This window comes from Heteronotia binoei, chromosome 2 (genome assembly GCF_032191835.1).
Source record: "Heteronotia binoei isolate CCM8104 ecotype False Entrance Well chromosome 2, APGP_CSIRO_Hbin_v1, whole genome shotgun sequence".
Taxonomy (NCBI): Eukaryota; Metazoa; Chordata; class Lepidosauria; order Squamata; family Gekkonidae; genus Heteronotia; species Heteronotia binoei.
Window position 1 is genome coordinate 88,936,633 of NC_083224.1, and position 22,906 is coordinate 88,959,538.

The 22,906-nt window shown below is 43.0% G+C and overlaps 1 protein-coding gene across 1 annotated transcript in view; it reads left to right on the plus strand.

The window, feature by feature from the left end:
* FKBP5 (FKBP prolyl isomerase 5) overlaps positions 1-22,906 on the plus strand; it is a 92,669-nt gene that overhangs the window by 40,004 nt on the left and 29,759 nt on the right. Inside the window, exons 2-5 of the mRNA XM_060231555.1 lie at positions 9,853-9,980; positions 11,949-12,093; positions 14,994-15,136; positions 18,518-18,632. Coding sequence (XP_060087538.1) covers positions 9,876-9,980; positions 11,949-12,093; positions 14,994-15,136; positions 18,518-18,632 — 508 coding nt within the window. The 5' untranslated portion in view covers positions 9,853-9,875. The remainder of the gene's footprint in view (positions 1-9,852; positions 9,981-11,948; positions 12,094-14,993; positions 15,137-18,517; positions 18,633-22,906) is intronic.

A 22,906-nucleotide genomic window follows, 5' to 3' on the forward strand; every position in this document is an offset into this window, starting at 1 on the left:
AGGAGAGCCAGCCCCCATCACCCAGGATGCCGCGGCCCTGACCATGGAAGAAGGAGAAGATCCAGGAGAGGGGCTCGGGAAGCCTGGCCAGCTCGGGAAGCCTGGCCAGCAGACCCTCAGTTCGTGGTGGCACAGAGCAAGGATGAAGGACTGGAGTCCCTGAGGAGGCGTGAAGCAGTCCGAGATGGGGTCACTATAGACGAACATCGCAGTCGACGCCTGCCCTGGATCATCAGGGAGGGTGGCGTCTGGTTCCTCAAGGTAAAAGGGCAGCTAGGCCCCTATAAACAACTGCTAGTCCTTCACCAGCACCATACAGAGGTCCTGCAGGGGGCCCATGATCACCAATGGGTGGGCCACTAAGGGGTTAAGAACACCTTGGCGCGGGTCTTGGCCCACTTCTTCTGGCCTTTTGTGGCCCGAGACGTGCAGACCTATTGTCGCTCCTGTGACATCTGCCAGCGCCTCAACTCCCAAGCCGACCCCCGGGTGCCCCTGTCCCCCCCACCTCTTGTGGGTATTCCTTTTGAGCTATGGACTTTGTGGGGCCCCTGCCTAGAACCCCGAGAGGAGCCCGCTACATCCTGGTCCTCATAGATTACGCCACCCATTACCTGGAGGCCATACCCCTACCCATCATGAAGAGTGCTTGTGTGGCCAGGGCCCTGATGCACTTCTTCTCCCAGGTGGGGCTTTCCCAAGAGATACTTACAGATCGGGGGACACCCTTTACGTCAGGCCTTATGAGGCAGGTCTGCCAGACCTTACACATCAGACAGCTGTTCACCTCGGTCCACCACCCCCAAACTGACATGCTGGAGGAACAGATGAACCAGACACTGAAGGCCAGGTTGAAGAGGACGGCGTATGCCCACCCCACGGCGTGGGATTTGAATCTGGATCTCTGGGTCTTTGCCATTCGAGAGACCCCGCAAGCCTCCCTGGGGTATTCCCCTTTTAAGTTATTGTACGGATGCCAGCTCAGGGGGATTTTGGGCCTGCTAGAAGAGCAATGGGTCCGGGGGAGGGAGGAGCCCAAGACACCCCCAGAAGAGTATGTCCAGGGCCTAAGGGACAGATTGGCAGACATACAACAGGATGCCAGGGGACAGCTGGAGTGAGCCCAAGAGACCCAACGGAGATGGTATGACAGAGAAACCAAGCCCTGGAACTTCCAGGTGGGAGCCAGCATCCTAGTCCACCAAGGGATGATGGGCCAAAACCAGGGAGATACCTGGAGGGGACCCTTTCGGAAGAACAGGGACTCTTGGTGGAAGACTCGAGTGAGCTGGGGGACGGGGCCCTCCCCTGGACTATCATAAGAACATAAAAGAAGCCATGTTAGATCAGGCCAATGGCCCATCCAGTCCAACACTCTGTCACACAGTGGCCAAAAAAAAATTATATATATAGACACACACACACACACACTGTGGCTAATAGCCACTGATGGACCTCTGCTCCATATTTTTATCTAAACCCCTCTTGAAGGTGGCTATGCTTGTGGCCGCCACCACCTCCTGTGGCAGTGAATTCCACATGTTAATCATCCTTTAGGTGAAGAAGTACTTCCTTTTATCCATTTTAACCTGTCTGCTCAGCAATTTCATCGAATGCCCACGAGTTCTTGTATTGTGAGAAAGGGAGAAAAGTACTTCTTTCTCTACTTTCTCCATCCCATGCATTATCTTGTAAACCTCTATCATGTCACCCCGCAGTTGACGTTTCTCCAAGCTAAAGAGTCCCAAGCGTTTCAACCTTTCTTCATAGGGAAAGTGTTCCAACCCTTTAATCATTCTTGTTGCCCTTTTCTGGACTTTCTCCAATGCTATAATATCCTTTTTGAGGTGCGGCGACCAGAACTGCACACAGTACTCCAAATGAGACCGCACCATCGATTTATACAGGGGCATTATGATACTGGCTGATTTGTTTTCAATTCCCTTCCTAATAATTCCCAGCATGGCGTTGGCCTTTTTTATTGCAAACGCACACTGTCTTGACATTTTCAGTGAGTTATCTTCAATGACCCCAAGATCTCTCTCTTGGTCAATCTCTGCCAGTTCACACTTGTATTTGTAGCTAGGATTCTTGGCCTCAATGTGCATTACTTTGCACTTGGCCACATTGAACCGCATCTGCCACGTTGACGCCCACTCACCCAACCTCAACAGATCCCTTTGGAGTTCCTCACAATCCTCTCTGGTTCTCACCACCCTGTCCTTGGGAACCCAAGGGAGAGTCCAGAACTCAATAGTGTGCTTACGGCAGCACAGCAACTGGACCTCCGAGCCATCCTGAAGGACTACTCCCCAGTCTTCACAATGCGGCCGGGACTGACTTACCTATTCAAACATCAAATTGTGACGACTCTGGGCCAGGTGGCCTGCGCCGGGTGGAGGCCAGTGCCCCAGAAACGATGGGAGGTCATCACTCAAGAAGTGGAGGAGATGCGCCACCTCAACATCATAGAGCCCTCCCAAAGTGACTGGCGCAGCCCAGTGGTCCTGGTACCGAAACCGGACGGCAGCGTCCACTTCTGCGTAGACTACCGGGAGGTGAATGAACTGGCCAATTTGACGCCTACCCGATGCCCCGGGTGGACATCCTCATTGACCAATTGGGACAGGCTGGTTATCTCTCCGCACTAGACCTGACCAAAGGGTATTGGCAGTTCCCATGCACCCAGCCGATAGAGAGAAGACAGCCTTCGCCACTCCCCAGGGGCTCTCTCAGTTCAAGAAGATGCCCTTCGGGCTAAATGGGGCAGCGGCAACATTCCAGCAACTTGGACCTGGCGCAGATGGTCCAAGTGTGCCTCCCAGGTTGGGCATCTGCAGCCCAACCTGGGAGGCACACTTGGACCATCTGCGCCAGGTCCTGAAAGCCCTGCATGCGGCTGGGCTCCGAGCCAACCCCTGGAAGAACCACCTCGGGTTGCAAGAACTTAAATATCTGGGGTTTCTGGTCAGAAAAGGGCAGCTATGACCCCTGCCCGAGAAGATCGTCACCCTGGAACACCAGCTGCGCCCCCGCACCAAGAGGCAACTATGACATTTCTTAGGGTTCGTGGGGTATTATAGTAACTTCATTCCCAACTTCACCACTGTGGCCACACCCCTGGCGGACAGCTTCCAGAAGGCATGTCCAAACATCTTACAGTTGGGTCTTGCCCAGCTGCCTTCGAAGGACTCCGCACCAGTCTGTCCCAGGAACCAGTGCTACAAAACCCAGACTTCTCCAGACCCTTTACCTTGCACACCGATGCATCGGGAACAGGAATTGGGGCCGCCCTGTCGCAGGGCACGCCAGGAGAAGAGCGCCCGGTCCTGTTTATCAGCTGCAAGTTACTGCCCGTGGGGTGGGCATACTCCACGGTAGAAAAGGAAGCCCTCACTGTGAAGTGGGCCGTCGGGGCCTTAAAGTTCTACCTCACCAATAACGCCTTTCATTTGGTGGTTGACCACGCTCCACTCCTGTGGATGGCCAGGATGAAGGATAGCAATGACCGCATCCTCAGGTGGTACATGTCACTTCTCCCTTTTTGATTTACAGTTCACCACCAGGCCGAAGCTGACCACCAGGTGGCCGATTACCTCTCCAGGCTCTTTGAAGACGACCACCCGCAGCCCATTCCATGGAAGGGGATGTGTCCCGTCCCAGCTGCGACTGGACTTCCAACAGGGGCCCCTCCCGCACCCCTCGGGGCCCCAAGATACCTCCCGGCTGCCCGGCACGGGCCGTCCTGCCACCAAGGCCACCAACGCACGGAGCCGACATGCCCACCCTCGGGCTTGGGAGAAGTGGCTGAGCCGCGGCTGCAGCCGTGGAGCAAGGGAGGAGGGAATGGTGCCCCACAGAGAGGGCTGGAAGCCCAGGAACTTCGAGCTGCGGCAGCTGGCGCTGTTGTGCTCAGATGCAGCGCCAGCATCACAACCCCCTCGGCCGTCCCACAGAGCACGCACCCCAGGAAGTCTGCCCACAGCGTCCTCGCTTATAAGCGAGGGCGGAGTTATCCAGGGGTGGGGCCGGGGAGGAAGGGAGGGGGCTGGGGGCAGCATAAAAGGCCAGAGGCTGAGAGGTCAGGGAGGAAGCAGGCTGCTACAACAGAAGGGCGGCTGAATGAGAGAGAGGAAGGAGCCCAACCACAGCCAGGGAGGACAAGAGCACAGAGGGGTGAAGTAACCCAGCTCTGTCCTCCCACATTCTGAGACCTCTGGGAAGCCTAAAAGGGCCCAGGCCCAAGCCAGGCCACCAGGAGAGCAGCAGCCATGGCGGGGCGTGACGTGACAGAGGCCATCAGGGGTGTGACAGTAGGTAAAACAATCCCACCTTTCATTGACAGGCATATTTTTAGTTTCATTATTATTGAAAACAGTTTTAATAATTTGTAGCAGGAAAAGTTATACACTCATATGGGGCCATGCAAAACCTCAAAACATATTGCCACAAAACACTGCAAACTTTCAAACTCACTAGAGCTATTCATCAGGCTGGATGTTTAAAAGATTAAAAAGACAGAAGGCAGAATTCTCAGGCTTTGATCTTAAAGTCTAATATTTTAGGCATCTTTTGTGAGACACCAGCAGGCAGTTAGCATCTTTACTTTGTTGCTGAGTTGTAAAGTTACAACATGGTCTCTGGGAGGCTAAAATGCCAAATGAGAATCATGAGGTTATGCGTCTAATTTGGCTTTCATGACTATATTACCTTGTGCAACGCTTTAATTAAACAATATAGCAAATTTGAGTCCACTGTTACCATGACCAACAAAGTTTTATTCAAGGTATAAGCTTTCATGTGCATTCACACATCTTTAGATAGCTTAGATGAGAAGTTTATGTGCACATGAAATAAAATGAAACTTTGTTGGTCTTCAAGGTAACACTGGACTCAAACTTTGTTTTGCTGTTTCAGACCAACACAGCTACCCACCAGAATCTATTGTTAATATAGAGAGTCTAAATGCTACCTGTGGTTCTCAGCCTGCAAAGGAACTGTAATTCTCATTGTCTTGAGATGACTTTTGAATGGACATGTGTTTCAGTAACAGAACAAGGAATCAAAGACATTTAGTAAATGCAGCCTCACAGAGACCATGTTGTAACTCTGCACCCTAGAAACAAAATGAATAAGCTAAGGGCATCTCACAGAGGATGCTGGTAAGACCAGACCTTAAGATCATGGCCTGAGAATTTTGCCTTCTATCCTTCTGTCTTTTAAAATTTAATAACATCCAGCCTGATGAAGAACTCTGGTAAGCACGAAAGCTTGCACAATGTTTTATGCCCATTTAGTTGGTCCTTATAAAAGGTACTATTTGGATTTTGTTCCTGTTTTTAATTATTTGTGTCTGTTATCTTTAAAACTGTTCATTTATGCATGGATATGCTGGATTCTGATCTCATTAGCACAGATGGATGTTTTGTGGAGAGATAAAAATGTTAAATGAGAGCCAATATTTTTAGTTGCGTGTGCTAATGTGTTAGGTTATGTTTGTAAAACAACAGACATGCAAGAATTTAAATGTTAAACTCTGCTCTTGAGCAATTTCTGAATTCATTTTTTCTTAGTTGGGCTAGAAATGAGACCTCTAAACAGTACAGTTAGTACCGCATTGTGCCTATGCATTTGTGTGTCTTTCTGATTAATGATCAGACATAGTACTTTGGTCACATGTTTCAGTGTTGCTTTCTAGAATATATGGTAGTTTTTAGCCTCCCTGCCTTCACTATGCACAGTTCAGTTAAGCAAGTCTATTTTTTTTAAAAAAAATTGTTGTTTATCTATAGCCTACAGATGTTTAAACCACAACTTGATGCAGGATTTCAAAATTGGTTTATAGAATGTACTAGTATGTTAAGTTTTCAGATTACCCACAACAACAGGGAACAGTAAAAACAAGTGAATAGATACCTCTTGTCTATGCCTTTTTAAAAAGCTCTGTGAATGTGTGCCCTGGCTGTATAACTTAATTGTCACAGCTTTGCTTTAGTACTGCTGCTAAGGCTACCAGACTGAAAACCAGGGAACCTTTCTGTTTCTTAAAAGTCCTCGCAGTTCTGAAAGAGCATGCATTAGTGGCTTCTCCTGTTTCTCTCATCCACCTTCCCATTTGTTTGCTTGCTGGAGCTTGCAGGAATCCTGCATACCCCATACTACGGTAGGCAGTTGTGCACTGGAAGAATACATAATAGGGAAAAGAAGCTGTAACAGGGTGAGTGGAGACCAGTATTAGGGCAGGAGTACAAACCAGAGCATCGATATGTTGAAGAAAAGGCAGCAAATCATAACCGATAAAATTTCAAATAATGATCAAGCCTCTCAGGCATACATACAGTACTGAACAAGAGCAGTTCTCTACCTCTGAAGAGTGTTAGGGGTGTTTGCAGATGCTTTCTTTCCCCACTTACTGCAATGAGTGAGTCATGAGGTATCAAATTTATTTGAATGTGGGATTTCCCAATCCTGCAGTCCATCCCTCTCCTTCAGTAGAGTAGTTGGATTATCAGGAGAAGGCAGTCAAAATGCTGCAGCCCTGGAATAACACTTTCTGTGGTAGCACTTACATGGGGGGAACGACACTCTGTCCTCTGCCACTGATCAGACCACTGGAAGGTTGTACTCCCTCTCTCACAGGAGGAACAAGAATGATAAGCCAGCAAAAGATCAATCACAAGTTGCTTCCTTTCTGTCTCCTGCCACACATACCTGCTCTGTCTGTTAGTTGTCCTTAGACTTGCAAGGGCAAGGGAAGAATACTGTATTGTTTTAATGGTTTTAATACACTGTATGTCATATGAGCACTCTATACCCTGGTATATATAAAGAAGTTCTGTTCATTGTACAGGGTGATCATGTTAAAAATGGTATACTTGCACCATGGGAAAGCACATCTTGGTTGCCACGAAGCTAGATTTGTGATATTTGTTAGCCCAAAGGTAAAGAAGCTTACCATATTTTATTATTCCTCTCTTTCTTGTGTAGCAAGCCAAGTAAGTTTCATCACTGCTTTAAAAAGTTATGTGGAAAACTTTCAACAAACCTTAGTAAATACAATGTAAAATAACTATAGTGTCCCTTTTTAAAAATATACAGATTCTTTCAGTTGATACATAATGCTTGTGTATATTTCTGCTAGATGTGTCATTTTAAAACGTTGTGGGAAAGTTTTAGAGTTATAACTAGTTGGATACAGGCTTCAGATTCAGTGGGAGCTCACAGGAGCGTAGCTCCTGAACCTTTCTGAGAGTTCCTCCTCCTCCTTCTGAGAGTTCCACCTCCTTGTCCATTGAATAGTTTGTGCAGCTGCATAACAATCCCTGGATGAGCTCCACCACCTGTTTTTCTACAAAATCACCCCTAGTTGGATATAAACAGTATAAAATGTTGCTTTCTAAATTTGTGTCATATATTTTCTGATAACATATTGAGAAGAAACATTTTTTAAAAAAATTAAGTTTTCATGAAGCTTGTGGAAGTACAATTAGCTTAGATCTTTTATTGATTTTAACCCCTATCTCAGGTTTGGGAAAGCCAGATAAAACCCTAAGAGGTGTACAAATGCCCCATGGTGCTGTAGGCAGTCAGGGGAAAAATGTTTCCCCACAGCATTGAATTGAGAGAGAGAGGGTGTGTCTCTGTGGGAAAATGGTCTATATATTATGACAGAGGAAAACATTAAGGTCATCTGTGCTTGACTTTGAATACGTTCTGTGCATGCTGGTCAAACTCATTGGTGATAGAATAAGAACATAAGAGAGAACATAAGAGAAGCCATGTTGGATCAGGCCAACGGCCCATCAAGTCCAACACTCTGTGTCACACAGTGGCAAAAAATGTTATATACACACATACACTGTGGCTAATAGCCACTGATGGACCTGTGCTCCATATTTTTATCTAAACCCCTCTTGAAGGTGGCTATACTTGTGGCCGCCACCACCTCCTGTGGCAGTGAATTCCACATGTTAATCACCCTTTGGGTGAAGAAGTACTTCCTTTTATTCCTTTTATTGATTTCTGTCAGTGGAGCACAACTGCTCTGACTCCCCCTCCCACTACTGCCCAACTCCTAATAGCATTGTGGGGGGAAGTGAAAGCTGTCATGAGAATTGGCTATGGGTGGCTGCCCCCTACCCTTACTGTCTTCTCACCCACCCATCTTCTCTGCCATCCAGACAGCAGTTGTAATTCTGAGTGATAGCTGGTCCTCACCTGGAGAATTGGCAAAAATTGCCCCACTTCTTCCAGCAGAAATTATTGGCAAGATCTAACCCTCTGATTCTGTTATTTGCTCCTCTGTTAAATCCACAGAAATTGTCTACAATTCTCTTATTGTGTCACATATATAATCTTATATAAAAGACAAGCTGTCTTGGTGACAACTCACCTACCCTCCCTTTGGCTGAGTCATGTGTCACTCAGTCTTGATGGAGAGCAACTCCATGCCCAAGACAGATGAAGACTGGGCCACTGGAGAAGCTGCCTTCACATCCTATTGGCCTGTCCCTCCGGGTCTTCCATGTTCCCTCAGTGGGTGTTGCTAGGCAACCATAGTATTCTAAGCTTGGTTCTGTCAATAAAAAGCAGGCGGAGGAGGCCCTTTCCAGGCCTATTTTGGCCTTTGAGGGAGAACTAATTGGGGCCTATCCTGACTAGGGTTGCCACCTCCAGGTTGGTGGGAAATTCCTGGAGATTTTGTGGTGGATTTTTAGGAGGACAGGTTTGTGGAGGGGAGAGGCCTCAGCTGAATATAATGCCATAGAGTCCACCCTCCAAAACAGTTATTTTTGGGGGGGTGGGGGGAGAGAGATCTGTTTTCTGGAGTTCAGTTGTAATCCCAGGAGATCTTCAGGCTCCACCTTGGAGGTTGGCTACCCTAGGCCTGGCAGCACCATCTGGATGACTTGATGCCTTCTGACAGTTATGACTTAACTGGGCCTGGCTGCTTGCTTCTGTTCAGCAGCCACCTCCCTATGACAGCCAGTGTGGTGTAGCAGTTAGCACTTCAGAGCAGGGTCTTTCAGACCCATGTTCTTGCTGTGGAAACTGACTGTGATTTTGGACCACTCAGAGACTTTCAGCCTAACCTACCTCACAGGGTTGTTGTGCATATCAAAAGAGGGAGAGGCTAATGATATAAGCTGCTTTGGCCCCCACTGTGGAGAAAGACTGTACTTTTCCTAGGCAGAGGCTTCAGGGAGCGGGGAGGAGACAGAAAGCTGAAATCAGGGGGTGGATAATGGTAGGTTGATGGTTGGCTAGGAAAAACATAGGATTACAACTCCTGGTTGGGAAATTCCTGGAGATTTGAGGGGTGGAGCCTGGAAATGGTGGGGTTTGAGGAGGGGTTGGACCTCAGACAGGTACAGCGATATAAACTCCAGCCTTTAAACCTGCCATTTCCTCCTGGGGAACCATTGTTGTCAGTCTCCAAGTGAGGACTGGCAATTACTCAGAATTACAACTATTGTCTGGATGGCAGAGAAAATGGGTGGGTGAGAAGACAGCAGGGGTGGGGGGCACTCGCCCAGAGCCTCTTTCTGGAGCCTGTTGTATTTTTCCTCACAATGGGCCTTATTCCTAGTGGGAAAATTTTTAAAATTGAATTCAGTGTATTGTACAGCATCAAACTCTGTCTCTCATGTGCTGATTTGTACCTATTAACATATTTTACTAGCATGACCAGGTATTCCCATGTAAAGAGTTCCAGTTCCCTATATTCAAAAGTCTTTATTTTTCCCTTCATATTGGGTCAGTGATTCTGTGCTGAAACATCAGCAAATATAACAAATAAGTATGCTTAGAACTTTACTAGGAAAGGATATAATTCATCTATTGTTTGCCAAGGGCTGTGCCTGTGAAATGAGACCATGACAACTGATGAGGCTACAAAGAAGGAAGGAGAGGTCCAAACAGCAACTCTTGCTCAACAAGGCGAGGATATCACACCAAACAAAGATCAAGGTGTTCTGAAGGTAACACTGAGGGAGAAGTTAATAGAAATGTTCTTGACTAGTAACAGATGGCGAAACATATGTGGTAATTATTGGGCGGGAAAGGTTAAGACTTTTCTGTTTTCATTACAGCTAGAGCTGAGTTAGATGTTACAGTGGCCATGGGTCTGACCTGTGGCTGCCATTGCCATTTTAGAAAACAGGCCATTTAAAAATGTTGTGAGGGCAGCACAGCAGGACCACGTGATCTCTCCCATGTGCCTTGTCAGGTGCTTTGTCATGCCCCCCAGAGCTGTTTCAGCATTTGAAAAGATGTGGAGGGGGAGAAGATCTCGTGGTCTAGTTGCACCATGGACCTGGTCAGGGCTGGGGCCTCATGACATTTTCATATGGCCATATTCTTCTCTTAAATGATGCTGACAGTCATGGGTCTGAGCCATGACCACCATATCATCTAGTCTGGCCCCTGGGTTGTGGTTCTCAAAGTCTGTGATGGACTAACATGATTAAAAAAACAATCCCTTAATATGCTGTAAATCTGGAATATTTTACGATAGGCTGTGTACTGAAGCAGTCATATGGCTGTTCATTCAGCTAGGCTCCTTCTACATGGTGATAATTCTCTGTGTAGCCTTCATTGTCACTGTTAATGCACAGGCATTTGCAGCAACAGTGGAGCATCTACATGGCACTTTTCTCCACACTTGCTTTGTCTCAGTCCCCCTTGGCTACTATCTCCATCGCTGCCAAATTTGTTTTTTTTTTTCATTAGATCAGAAGTTGACCTATCACTATAACATTATAATGGTATAACGATCTATTGCTACAACCTACTAGTTCCTCTGAATTTCCACCTTGCTTTTTAAACAAGCAAAACTTTAGCTCTCTTCAGTACAGAATGCACAACCAAAAGAATACAGACTTATTTTTTTTAAATGAAAGCTGGGAATTGAGAGGCACTTCCAGACCATGGCAGTATATTGGTATAGTTATAGTGTTGGACTAGGATCTGGGAACTTCAGGTTTGAATCCTCATTCTCCTATGCAGGCCTCGGATTCAGTGAGAGCTCACAGGAATGCAGCTCCTGAACCTTTCTGAGAGTTCCACCTCCTCTTTCTGAGAGTTCTACCTCCTTGTCCATTGAATAGTATGCACAGCTGCATGTGGTGAATGAGCTCCACCACCTATTTTTCTACAGAATGACCCCTGCTCCTATGGAAAATTGCTGGGTGACCTTGGGCCAGTTACACATGCTCAGCCTAACTTCCCCCCCTCCCAGGATGAAATGGAGAAGAGAATGATAAAAGCTGCTTTGGGTCCCTGCTGGGGAGAAAGGTGGGGTATAAATGAAGTAAATAATAAATATCACCATAGCTAAACATTTTAATAATGTCTTATTAAAATGTCCAAAGTGTCATTAATGGAGACACACACAGAACAGCTTATATAAGCATTGCTTCAAAGTTACAAAGGCATAAAGGATGGACTACAGACTTCTTACCAGGTTGCATGAAGTGAGTATATGTATATGTAACTCAGGCTTCCACCACATGCCAAACAACACTTTGGACATAAAGTGGAGTTCTATTTTTGCTTTGCTGAGTGGCCAGCTGTAATGCCCTCTGTGTTTACTGCCCACTACGATTTCATCTTAATGAACCGTCATTATAGATGACCAGCCATTCACTTTGGACCAAGTTTTTGTTGCATGAATCAGCCTTAAATGTTCCCAGGTTTTAAGCAGAATGGATTGAATTCCACTACAAGTATGTGAGTGTATTCATATATTATGAAACTGTGTATTTATATATTATACCTCCAGAAATTTATTTCTTGCTATAGCATATAGCTCACATACTTCCCTTGCATTTTTCTGTCTCATTCATTTTCATATCTGGTTGCAGAATGCATTCAGTATGAAAGAACTCTTGTAAATGGTCACAAGAAGTGTTTGAACTTGTATCAGTTGGATTTTTCATATCTTCTAGATTGTGAAGAGACCAGGGAATAAAGATGAATCTCCTATGATTGGAGACAAGGTTTATGTCCACTACAAAGGGAAGCTGGCCAATGGGAAAAAGTTTGATTCCAGCCGTGATAGGAATGAACCATTTGTCTTCAGCCTGGGCAAAGGTAAAGAGTGGAAAAGGTGGAGAAAGGTAAAGAGAGAGCCTTAGGGATATAAACTGGGTTCTTGTCAACTAAATTACAGCTTATTTATATTCAGTTCTGTTTTCATTGTGTGGCCAAAAGCAAACAGAGGACTGAGAGATGGCAAATGTCTGGATTTGCCATTGCTGTGCAAATCAGTCATTTGGTTTCATTGCCTCATTTTATTGAAGTGTTAAGACCTAGCTCAATATACATCAAATGCAATCTTGAATATACATAAAATTGAAACTTAATTTCCATTCCTCCCCACCTGCAGTGTGAGAACGCTGAAAATTATATTTCTTCCAGGAGGCTAGAGTATGCTACATACCTTCAGCCACTGATAATTTCCTTTAGATCCTTGAGGGACACCACGGTAGTTACACTAGTTTAACAGCAGTTTAGATTTCTACTGTAAACTTGCCCTCAGCAGTTCCTGGCAAAAAAAAAAAAAAGGCATGTATTGCTGGATTTGCACTACCTGGAACATTTGCACTTATAATAAATCTGTCCTCTACTGTTTGAATATTTGTGTGGGCACTCTGAAAAATGGAAATGTGATGGAAATCTGAAAAGTGGATATATCTGTTCCCACCCCACCCCCGCCCAAGTGTATGTGTGTGTGCACATGTTTGTTCATTTGTTCACCACTTCTGTTTCCATGCACAACCTGGGCTTACTGTAATTCTATCAAAACTGGCATCAAGCTGACCTCCAAAATTGGCACACGCTAGCTTTGTGTAGTCTGTGCTTTCTGATGATGGAATACGATGATGTTTGGATGGGAGAACCAGATTTTGGCCACCAGCTAACCAGTAGCCATCTTCAGGCTAATCTGGGGTTGACTTCAGTTGTGATCCAAGCGTAAACAATCAGCAGCCAAATATGGTTGTGTGCTGCTTCAGATTGCAGGTCTGATATTAAGACTTTTATCCTTCATTACTCACCCCCAACTTTTGAAGTAGTACTGTTAAGGAACAGATGGATTACATTAGGCTGCTGATCATGTGACTTGGCTCTGGGTAAAAGTATATATATATATTTTTTGTTCTCTGGGTTGTGTTAAATCTTTATTCTCATGCCTTTCCATTGGAGGCTGCAGAAAAAAGGTTGAATTTTTTAACTTCCTCCTTTGGAGAAAGCTGTCATCTATTTTTGAGATAAATTTAAAACCGAAAAAAACTGAGAGAAAACAGTTTTTAAACCCCTTCTTAAAGTCTACATGTCCTTTATTAATCCAGATAATTAGAGATGTGTTTAGCAGAAGGAAGAATGGATATATCTGTTGACAAGATGTTGACTTTGACTTGCTCTTTAGTGTTCTGTGGACACAATTTCTTTGAGAAAATTGAAATCCTTCCATTTCTCTTTCTGATGTCTGGCACTATAATAAAGCAAATAAATACCAACATAAGAATGCAGTGCTTAAAATAATAATAATAAAGGATTTATATTCAGCTGAGGGAAGAAGGACCTTAGCTCCTATAGAGGCATAAAATAGCATATACCATTTAGAACTTGTTTTTCACAGATAATTCTCAAATGAATAAAGATTATTTTGGCCTATCGCATCTTGTTTTTCTCTCTTGAATAAATGTATAGAAAAAATGAGAATAGTGAATGATAGATCCTAAACTGGAAATAATGTGATGGCTTTCATCCTCCCCCATCTCTGAGGATGGTCTCCTTTGACTGTCCTCCTTATAATGTTCTCCTCCCTTTCAAAAAGATACAAGGGAGGGTGTGGGGATTTTCTGTAGGTACTTGTACATACATCCTGACTGAGGAGAATGCTTCTTCAAGGAAGTATACTGAAGATCAAACCTAAGCAGCTTCCAGCAGCAGTAAGATAGATTTTATACGTTTTGTTGAGTTTTTTGATACCATGGTAATTGAATGGCTTATTGTTCCAGGTAAATAACTGCAGATCATAGAACCATCAAATTGTTCATACCACTCATAAGGCCATATTTGTAACTTATGTGTGCTCTCCCCTTGTTGCTTTCAATTTAATTATTAGCTTTTATTGAATCTATAAGTCTGCTGCTGTTCTTAAATTATAACCAGAAAACACCAGATATCTCCCTTGTATAATGAAAACAATGTACTAATATCTCCAGCACATAAATAATACACAAAACACTAGTATTACTTATGAGAAAAATTCAAAATATTATAACACACACACTGTTGCCAATAAATACAATATCCAGAATAACATAAACCAAGCCACCAAGTTCCATTACAGTTCCAGGCTTCCAAGGAATTACATATTACATACATCCAGGCTTCCAAGACTTATACAGCACTCAGAGGTGATCCAACTGTACATAAAATATGTTCTCAACAGAATTTCGATCGTTATATTTCCCGTTTCGATTAGTGTTTCTTGGAAGCCTGGAACTGTAATGGAATTTGGTAGTTTGGTTTATGTTATTCTGGATTATATTTATTGGCAACAGTGTGTATGCAATAATATTCTGAATTTTTCTCATAAGTAATACTGGTGTTTTGTGTATTATTTATGTGCTGGAGATATTAGTACATTGTTTTCATTATATAAGGGAGATATCCGGTGTTTTCTGGTTGTTTAGTCTTTCTCCCCGTCCCTGTTTTTATGTTGTTCCTAAATTATAAACATTTTATGTGAACATTTCTTGCTGAAAGTAATGCTGTTCCTCATTGAACAAGGACAGCAATAATAATTCATAGCTTGCTTGAGCAGTTGTCTGACACTGAAGAAACTGAGACAAGTGGCTTAATTATATCAATATGTGGCTTAAAAATATCAATGTATGTCTTAAAAAGGGAAATGAAGTTGTCAATTTGTCTTGTTTTGCTAAGCTTCCTTAAACAGATTTGTTTTTATTTCTTTTTATTAGGCCAGGTCATTAAGGCATGGGATATTGGGATTGCCACCATGAAAAAGGGAGAGATTTGCCACTTGCTGTGTAAACCAGAATATGCATATGGTTCTGCTGGCAGTGTTCCTAAAATCCCCTCCAATGCAACACTCTTCTTTGAGGTAAGTGTGTATGTAAACTGAATAACAAAGCAGTCCTAAACAAAGTTACAGCTGTAACTCTGTTAAGATGGCACTGCAAATAATATGACTATAACTAATATATCTGAATAATTTTTTTCTGCCCTCCCCCACAATATCAATCCCAAATCTTATCCTTTGGGTATGAGCCAGATTCTGGAACAGTGTGCACCTAATTGCTTCATTGCCAGTTGATAATGTTGGTAATTGAGCACTGGCAGCCAGAAATTGAAGTAGGCCTGGGAATAGGTTGTTCAACTACTTTCTCCGTTCCATGTGACATAATGTTAGTCATCTATCTCCTTTCATAGCTTTAATCTCTAGCCACCAACTGAGATAATTTAATATCCTTTTTCCCTATCAGCACATCCCCTAAAGTGGAAACAACCTTTAACAAATTTTTGTCTCAATACTGAATTTTTGGGTGGTATCCATTCAGTACTGGCAGAAGGAATATCTGAGAAAGTGAACATGAGGATGGCCTTGGATGTGCTGGGGAAAGGGAATAGTAGTTAGGTTCAGTGTTCCCTCTAAGCTGAGTTCATATGAGCTAGCTCACAGTTTTCTAGCCACCAACTCAGACATATTTGTCTTAGCTCAGGAAAAATTACCCCAGAGCAAACTAATTTATCCAGTAGCTCACAACTTTATGTCAGTTTATGTAAAGGTAAACAGTTTCTAGCACATGCTGGGAAAGTGAAACTGAACTGCCAGGTAGATCATCTAAGTGACAGAAGGTGGCTGGTTGCCAGATTGCATCAGCCTAAGCAATGTCAGCATGACTCAGCAGGAAGCTGATTGGTTACCTGGCTGGACCTGATGTATAAATGTACAGAGACACTTTACTGTGTGCGGGATATGTATGGTGGAGAGCAGCGGAGCATTCTGTCGGATTGGAGAGTGGAGGTGTAAATCAATTGTATATAGTGGTTTTAACACTGCTGTGTGCAAGCCTTCATTCTTTGCGTCACTAAAACCACTAAGCACAGGTGCATCAACACTTTAATGCCAATAGCTCACAAAGTGGAAATTTTGCTCACAAGACTCCACAGCTTAGAGGGAACATTGGTTAGACCTTGTCTCTTTCACTGCATCCTTTGACAAGAGTTGGTACCAGACCCGCTACAATTGTTTTCCTTGATTGTACTCTGTTGTGTTGTTTTGAAGATGGCCTTTGTCATCTCAGCCATTTTTTCTAGGAAAAAGAAGTATAATGACAGGTTAACTCAGATACCTCCCTTGAAATCTGCTGAACTTAGATTCTGTCCGTAATCATCGATGTGTGTTAAGGTTGGCAGTGGGGAATATTATAACATGGGCTTAACTGCTGAAAAACTTCTGCATCTCACCCTCCCATTGTCCTTAGGAAATAAAGTAACGCAAGGTATAATACATTTTGACCTCTCATCCAAGCAGAAGAGATAGAACTAGCAGTATAGTAGCTAATTGTTTTATCACTGAAACTGCATCTTTGTTGCATTTTCCATTGTATAAATGTGCAATAAATTATTAGGAGTATCTACATTAAAGTGTTCAATGAATGCTGCTGTTCTTGTAGTCAGCAGCCAAAACAACAACATTGATATTGGGCAGCATATTCATGCATAGGTATCCTAGGCTAAAACGTGTAAATATTTTTTAGAAGAGGAGTACACATGTTCCCTGTTGATAGATTTGAAAAATAGATATTTTTGGAATTGAAAGAACAACAATCACAACTAACATGATCAGCCATGTTAAATGGGAAGCATTGCTTACAGCGGGCTTAAAATGTAATTTGTTGTTAGCTTTTAAGCCTTTGGGGATGAATGCCAGAGTGACAGCATGAGTAAACAATGCAGTAAGTGAAGAAAAAAAGCATTATTTGTGTTATTGAAAGAATGATCAGCTAAAATGTCCTGTGTTTACAGGGGCAAGCATAATCAGTTTAGGGAAGCCAGCCTCTAGGTGAGACCTGGGGATCCCCTGGAATTACAACTCATCTCCAGACTTTAGAGATCAGTTCCCCTGGAGGAAATGGATGCTTCAGAGCGTGGACTCAGCGTCATTGTACCCCACTGAGATTGCCGTCCTCTTCAGGTCCCTTCCCCAAACCTTTCCCAGCCTGGATCTGGCAGCACTACCCCTGCATCCCCCAGGATCTGGGAAACCGAAATCAGTCTCAAGCCTTAGTGTGTGGTTCATATTCAACTATAACATTCTTGTAAATGTCAGACTTACTTATTCAGTCTCAACATACATGGAAACTAATTAAGTAAGGCAGACAAAGCACTTGCAGGGTGAGGTTCGAGGAGTCTTATTTTGGCATAAATTGCACCATTAATATGTTATCAGGGCTGTCTGAGCATTTTATTATTTGATGGAATAAAATGAAATTCTATTTTTTATTTACTTGGAGCTCCCACTGTCCAAGGGAGAAGGGGGGAGATTTAAAATTGAGGTGCTAAGTTTAGAATTTAGTAGCATGCTTAAAAGTGATTATATAGAAGTATATAATAGGAGGCCTGTAACACTGGCACAGTCAATAATACAACCATGGGGAGAGGGTATACTTGCTGGTCTTGCCATGCTGCTCATGCCCCCCAGTAGGCATTGGGAAAGGAAATGGGGCATAGCAATGATACATCTGATGTGCTGATGCTTAATGGAGGGAAGGATAGGATGTCATCCTTAGTCCACTATAGTATCAGTCCCACCCCTATTCTATGGGAGATTGTAGCTCTTTACTATAATGAAAATAAACATGGCTATGAACCACAAACTAGAAATTGCCAGACACAATAGTGCTCTCGATAGCAGGAAACTGGGCACATGAGGTGGGGTGGCCAGTGGCAGTCACGTAACATCACTTATGGGAAACCTTTGGAAAGTGATGTCATGCCTCTCTAGATATCAGTGGAAAATCTATGGTTTCCAGCCAAAAGAGTACAGCAGTGTGAGGTAATTGTCTGACAAGCTTATTGTGTAATGTGTGAATTGGTCCTCATATATAAGGTCCATAGGGCAGAAACATGACTAGTGTAAGGACCTTGGATCAGACCTGTGCCAGGAATTCTCTGCTGGCAACTTAATTTTGGATTGGGACTGTGGTGCTTAGGGAGGAAGGAATTTAAAGCCCCCCGCCCGCACTATTCCCAATCTGACATGGCCCTCAGCAAATCACTGTTTGCCTCATTGGTGAATTCTACATGTACGGATAGCTAATGTAAGCAGAAATTAGAATACTTATCATGTGGATCAGTCCCTGAATCTGTTGCTTGTATTTCTTGTTCAGTCTTTTTTTGTTGTTTTAAATATGGTAGATTAAATGTAATTTATCACTTCTTTGAGCTTCTTACTCCTTGCTTACTTGCTTTTTTAAAGATTGAGCTGCTTGATTTCAAAGGAGAAGATTTATTTGAGGATGGAGGCATCATCCGTAGAATTAAAAAGAAAGGTGAAGGATACTCCAACCCCAATGAAGGAGCTACTGTACAAAGTGAGTGCCAGTTTGGATGAAGGAGGGCAGTTTAACAAGTGATGGGCAGGAAAGCTTTTTCCTTTCTGAGTAAAGTATGATTGGCTATAGTGGGAGGATCAGCTTCAAACTTGAAAAACTAGGTTAACACATTTTGTACTGCCACATCTTCTAGTGTTGTATTCTTATAAGATGCCAACAAAACTCATACATTGGAAAATACAGGGAGATTCTCAAAAAACTGCACAAAATATTTCAAATTATTTATTTGGATTTTTAAAATTTTTATATGAACAAGAACCAAACATTGGAAAAAAGCAAGATGATAGAAATACAATAGTGATTCATTTATGCATAAACAATCATATTTTGGTTGACAAGAGCATAAAAGTCTATGTGAAAGAGTGGTCTTGTGGGTTTTGTGTGGGACAGTGCCCTGAAGCTGTACAGTAGTTTGCGGGGCTTTCCTCAGTCTTGTTTTTGTTTTTCCAACTAAATATTTCTTTTACATATAATTTAACCCTTAATCATATTAATAATCTCTGTCTATCATACTATAGACATTATAGACTCAATAACATAGTTGAATATACAATTCATACACTCATAACTCTTCCAGTTTACAATTTTCAACCCATTTGTAAAAAGGTTGCCATGTTTCTTTTAAATTATGTTTACTCTCTTCTCTCACTAAGTCTGTTAGGATATCTGTATATTTATTTGTTTGTTTTATTCAATTTTTAGCCTGCCCTTCCCATAGAACAGGCTCAGGGCGGATTACATCATAAAAACAGTCAACAGTAAAAACAGTAAAACATCAATTTAAAATATATAAAATTAAAATTACAAAGAATGAGATGGCAGATTCCACTTCACAGACGTGACCTATTGTCTAGGTCCAGCAGATCCTATAGCGCTGGGATGGAATGAGGGTGGGGAGGCCGGTAATAAGTGACGCCCACTGCCTCAGCTGAAAGCTTGGTGAAAGAGCTCTGTTTTACAGGCCCTGCGGAATTGAAGCAGATCCCGCAGCGCCCGGCTCTTCAGGTGGAGCTCATTCCACCAGGCAGGGGCCAGGGCTGAAAAGGCCGTGGCCCTAGTCGAGGCCAGATGGACGTCTCTGGGGCCACGTATTACCAAAAGTTATTGGGTCTGCAGTTTCAAGAATCTTTGAATCTTCCTCTTTTGTTGGTAGTTCTGTCTTCTTCCAACATTTTGCATATTGAATCCTTGTCTCCATTAACATATGGATACATAAATGTTTGATTTTCAACTCAGTCATTTCAAGCATTAAATTCAATAGGAAACATTCTGGCTTAAATGGAATTACCCTACCATGTACATTTTGCTTTCATACATGACCACCACATATGATAAAAGAACATCTCCTTTTTACAACATTTCCAACAAGTATTTGTCATGTCTGGATACATCTTAGCTAGCTTATCAGGTGTTAAATACCATCTGTAAAACATTTTATAAATGTTTTCCTTAAATGTTACTGGTTTTGTTATTTTCAAATTAATTCACCACATTTATTCCCACTGAACTAACTGTGTATTGTGTCCCAAGTTCTGTGCCCATTTAACCATGTTTTCTTTAACTACCTCCTTCTCCATTTTTGTTGCAACAGAGTAGCATAGATCTTCTTAATCAGCTTCTTGTCTGGGCCACAAACAATTTTGTCATGGCAGCAGATCTTTCTCAAAGACAGTGTTGAACTCTCATACTTTAAAATGATTATAAATATAATGGGTTTTGGAAACCATTTTCAAAATGCTATTAATACAATATATAAGAACCCAACAGCAAAAATTAAGGTAAATAATTTCTTATCACAAAATATTATTTTACAAAAAAGGAACAAGACAGGGATGCCTTCTTTTGTCCTTACTTTTTTGTTTTAGCAATTGAACCATTAGCAGAAGTCATTCAATTAAATGCTAATATACATGGTATTAAAATTGAAGACAGGCTACACAAAATTGGTTTATATACCAACAATCTTATATTTTTTATCTAAACCATCACATTCAAGAATGGAATTACAAAAAGTAATAAACAATTTTAGTTATATATTCTGACGTACTTTTAATCAAAATAAATCAGAATCATACCCTATAAATTCAAAAAGAGAAACTATATCAAATATACTAATAATTTTAATTGGACAAAAGAATAATGAAATATTTAGGCATCCACATCCCATTGATGCAAATCCCACTGATGCAACCCTTCTTGCCCTCCCTCTTATGATCTGCTAAGTTCACAGAATTAACATTGCTTTCAGATGGCCATCTAGCCTCTGCTTGAAAACCTCTGAAGAAGGAGATCCCACCACCTTGCAAAGAAGCTCGTTTAATTGAGGAACAGCTCTAACTGTCAGAAAGTTCTTTCTGATGTTTACCTGAAAACTCTTTTGATTTAATTTCAACTCATTAGTTCTGGTCTGACTTTCTGGGGAAACAGAAAAAAGCTTCACACCATGCTCTGTAAGTTAGCCCCTTAAGTACTTGAAGATGGTGATCATATCACCTCTCAGTCATCTCCTCTCCACGCTAAACATACCCAACTCCTTCAACCTTTCCTCACAGGACTTGGTCTCCAGAACGCTCACCATCTTTGTTGCCCTCCTCTGGACACATTCCATCTTGTCTATATCCTTCTTAAATTGTGGTGCTCAGAACTGAATACAGTACTCCAGGTGAGGTCTAACCGGAGCAGAATAAAGTGATACCTTCACTGCGTGTGACCTGGATACTATACTTCTGTTGATACAACCCAAAATCGCATTTGCCCTTTTAGGTCTACTGCATCACACTGCTGACTCATGTTCAGTGTATGGTTTACTAAGACCTCTAGATTCTTTTCGCACATACTCCTACCAAGTCTCCCCCATTCTTTAATGATGCATTTGATTTTTCCTACTTAAATGCAGAACTTTACATTTATCCCAATTAAAATTCATTTTATCTGCTTCAGTTTTCCAGCCTGTCAAGATTATCCTGTATCCTGACTGTCTTCAGAGAGACAGTTAGTCCAGTCCTTTATCAGTACATCCAGCAAGTTGCCAAAGGGCACTAGATCCTGCAGCACATCCTGAAAACCAATTGGATTCCTAGTCTCCATGGGCAAGCATAAATTAGCTCACCACTTAAATAGGGAGAGGTTGAGATGCTCAGTCAGGCCTTCAGAGCAAAGTGGCCAGACCATGACACTGATTCAGTGGCATCTTGGTTCACATTTATCCCCATCCCAAAGATCAAATCCAGGGTGTGACCTGCTTGGTGCATGGGGCCTGATACAAATCAAGAGAGTCCATGTGCTGCAATGGATGACTCTAGGTCCCATAGTTTGTGAGGAGGCACTCATCGGTATGGATATTGAAGTCTCAAAGAATGAAAAGCCTGGGAAGGCCCAGCCCAACACCTTCAGGAGGTATGACAGGGTATCTGCTGGTATGCTAGGTGGTCAGTACAGCAGCCAGATAGCCAAACAGTGTCCCATGTCAGGCTGCACAAACAATGCCAGTGATCTTTGGTGTGGGGAGTGACCTGAAGAAAGCTTCCTGAATGAGTATCACCACCCTCTTGTCCTGTTGCCTGAAACTGATGGAGGACAGAGAAACCCAAAGGAGCTAGCTCTTTCAGGGAGACCATATCTCCCTCCCTTGCCCAGTTCTCAGTCATGCACACCAGCTCCACTTTCTGTGTTGAGGTCCTATTATTAATGGACCTGGCATTACACAGCATTAATATCAGAGAAAGGTGTGTTTTCCTAGCCCCACTATGAACATATCTAAGGATGAGACAAAGGGCGTTTTCGCATTTACCTTAAGCCGGAGCGACGTCCCTCTTCACCGAGCAGCATCTGTACGGTTTTCGCACTAATTGCTGCGGAGCACCTGGAAGAGCCGCAAAGTCCCACGGCTTTTGCAGCGCAAATGTAAACCGCCAAAAACCGGTTTACATTTGTGCCGCAAAAGCCGCGGGACTTTGCGGCTCTTCCAGGTGCTCCGCAGCAATTAGTGCGAAAACCGTGCAGACGCTGCGCGGTGAAGAGGGACGTCGCTCCGGCTTAAGGTAAGTGCAAAAACGCCCAATGGTTGGAAGGGAACCCAGGATAACCATATCTCCACCTCCTTCCTTTATAATGTCTTGTCCCACTACCATATTACCAGAATTCCTGACTCCATGTTGGCCTCCTCCAGTCAATTTCAGCCACCACCCCCTGTACCACATCTACACATTAGACCACTAGCCCACTAATCATAAAAAAAAGTAACTAACACTAAC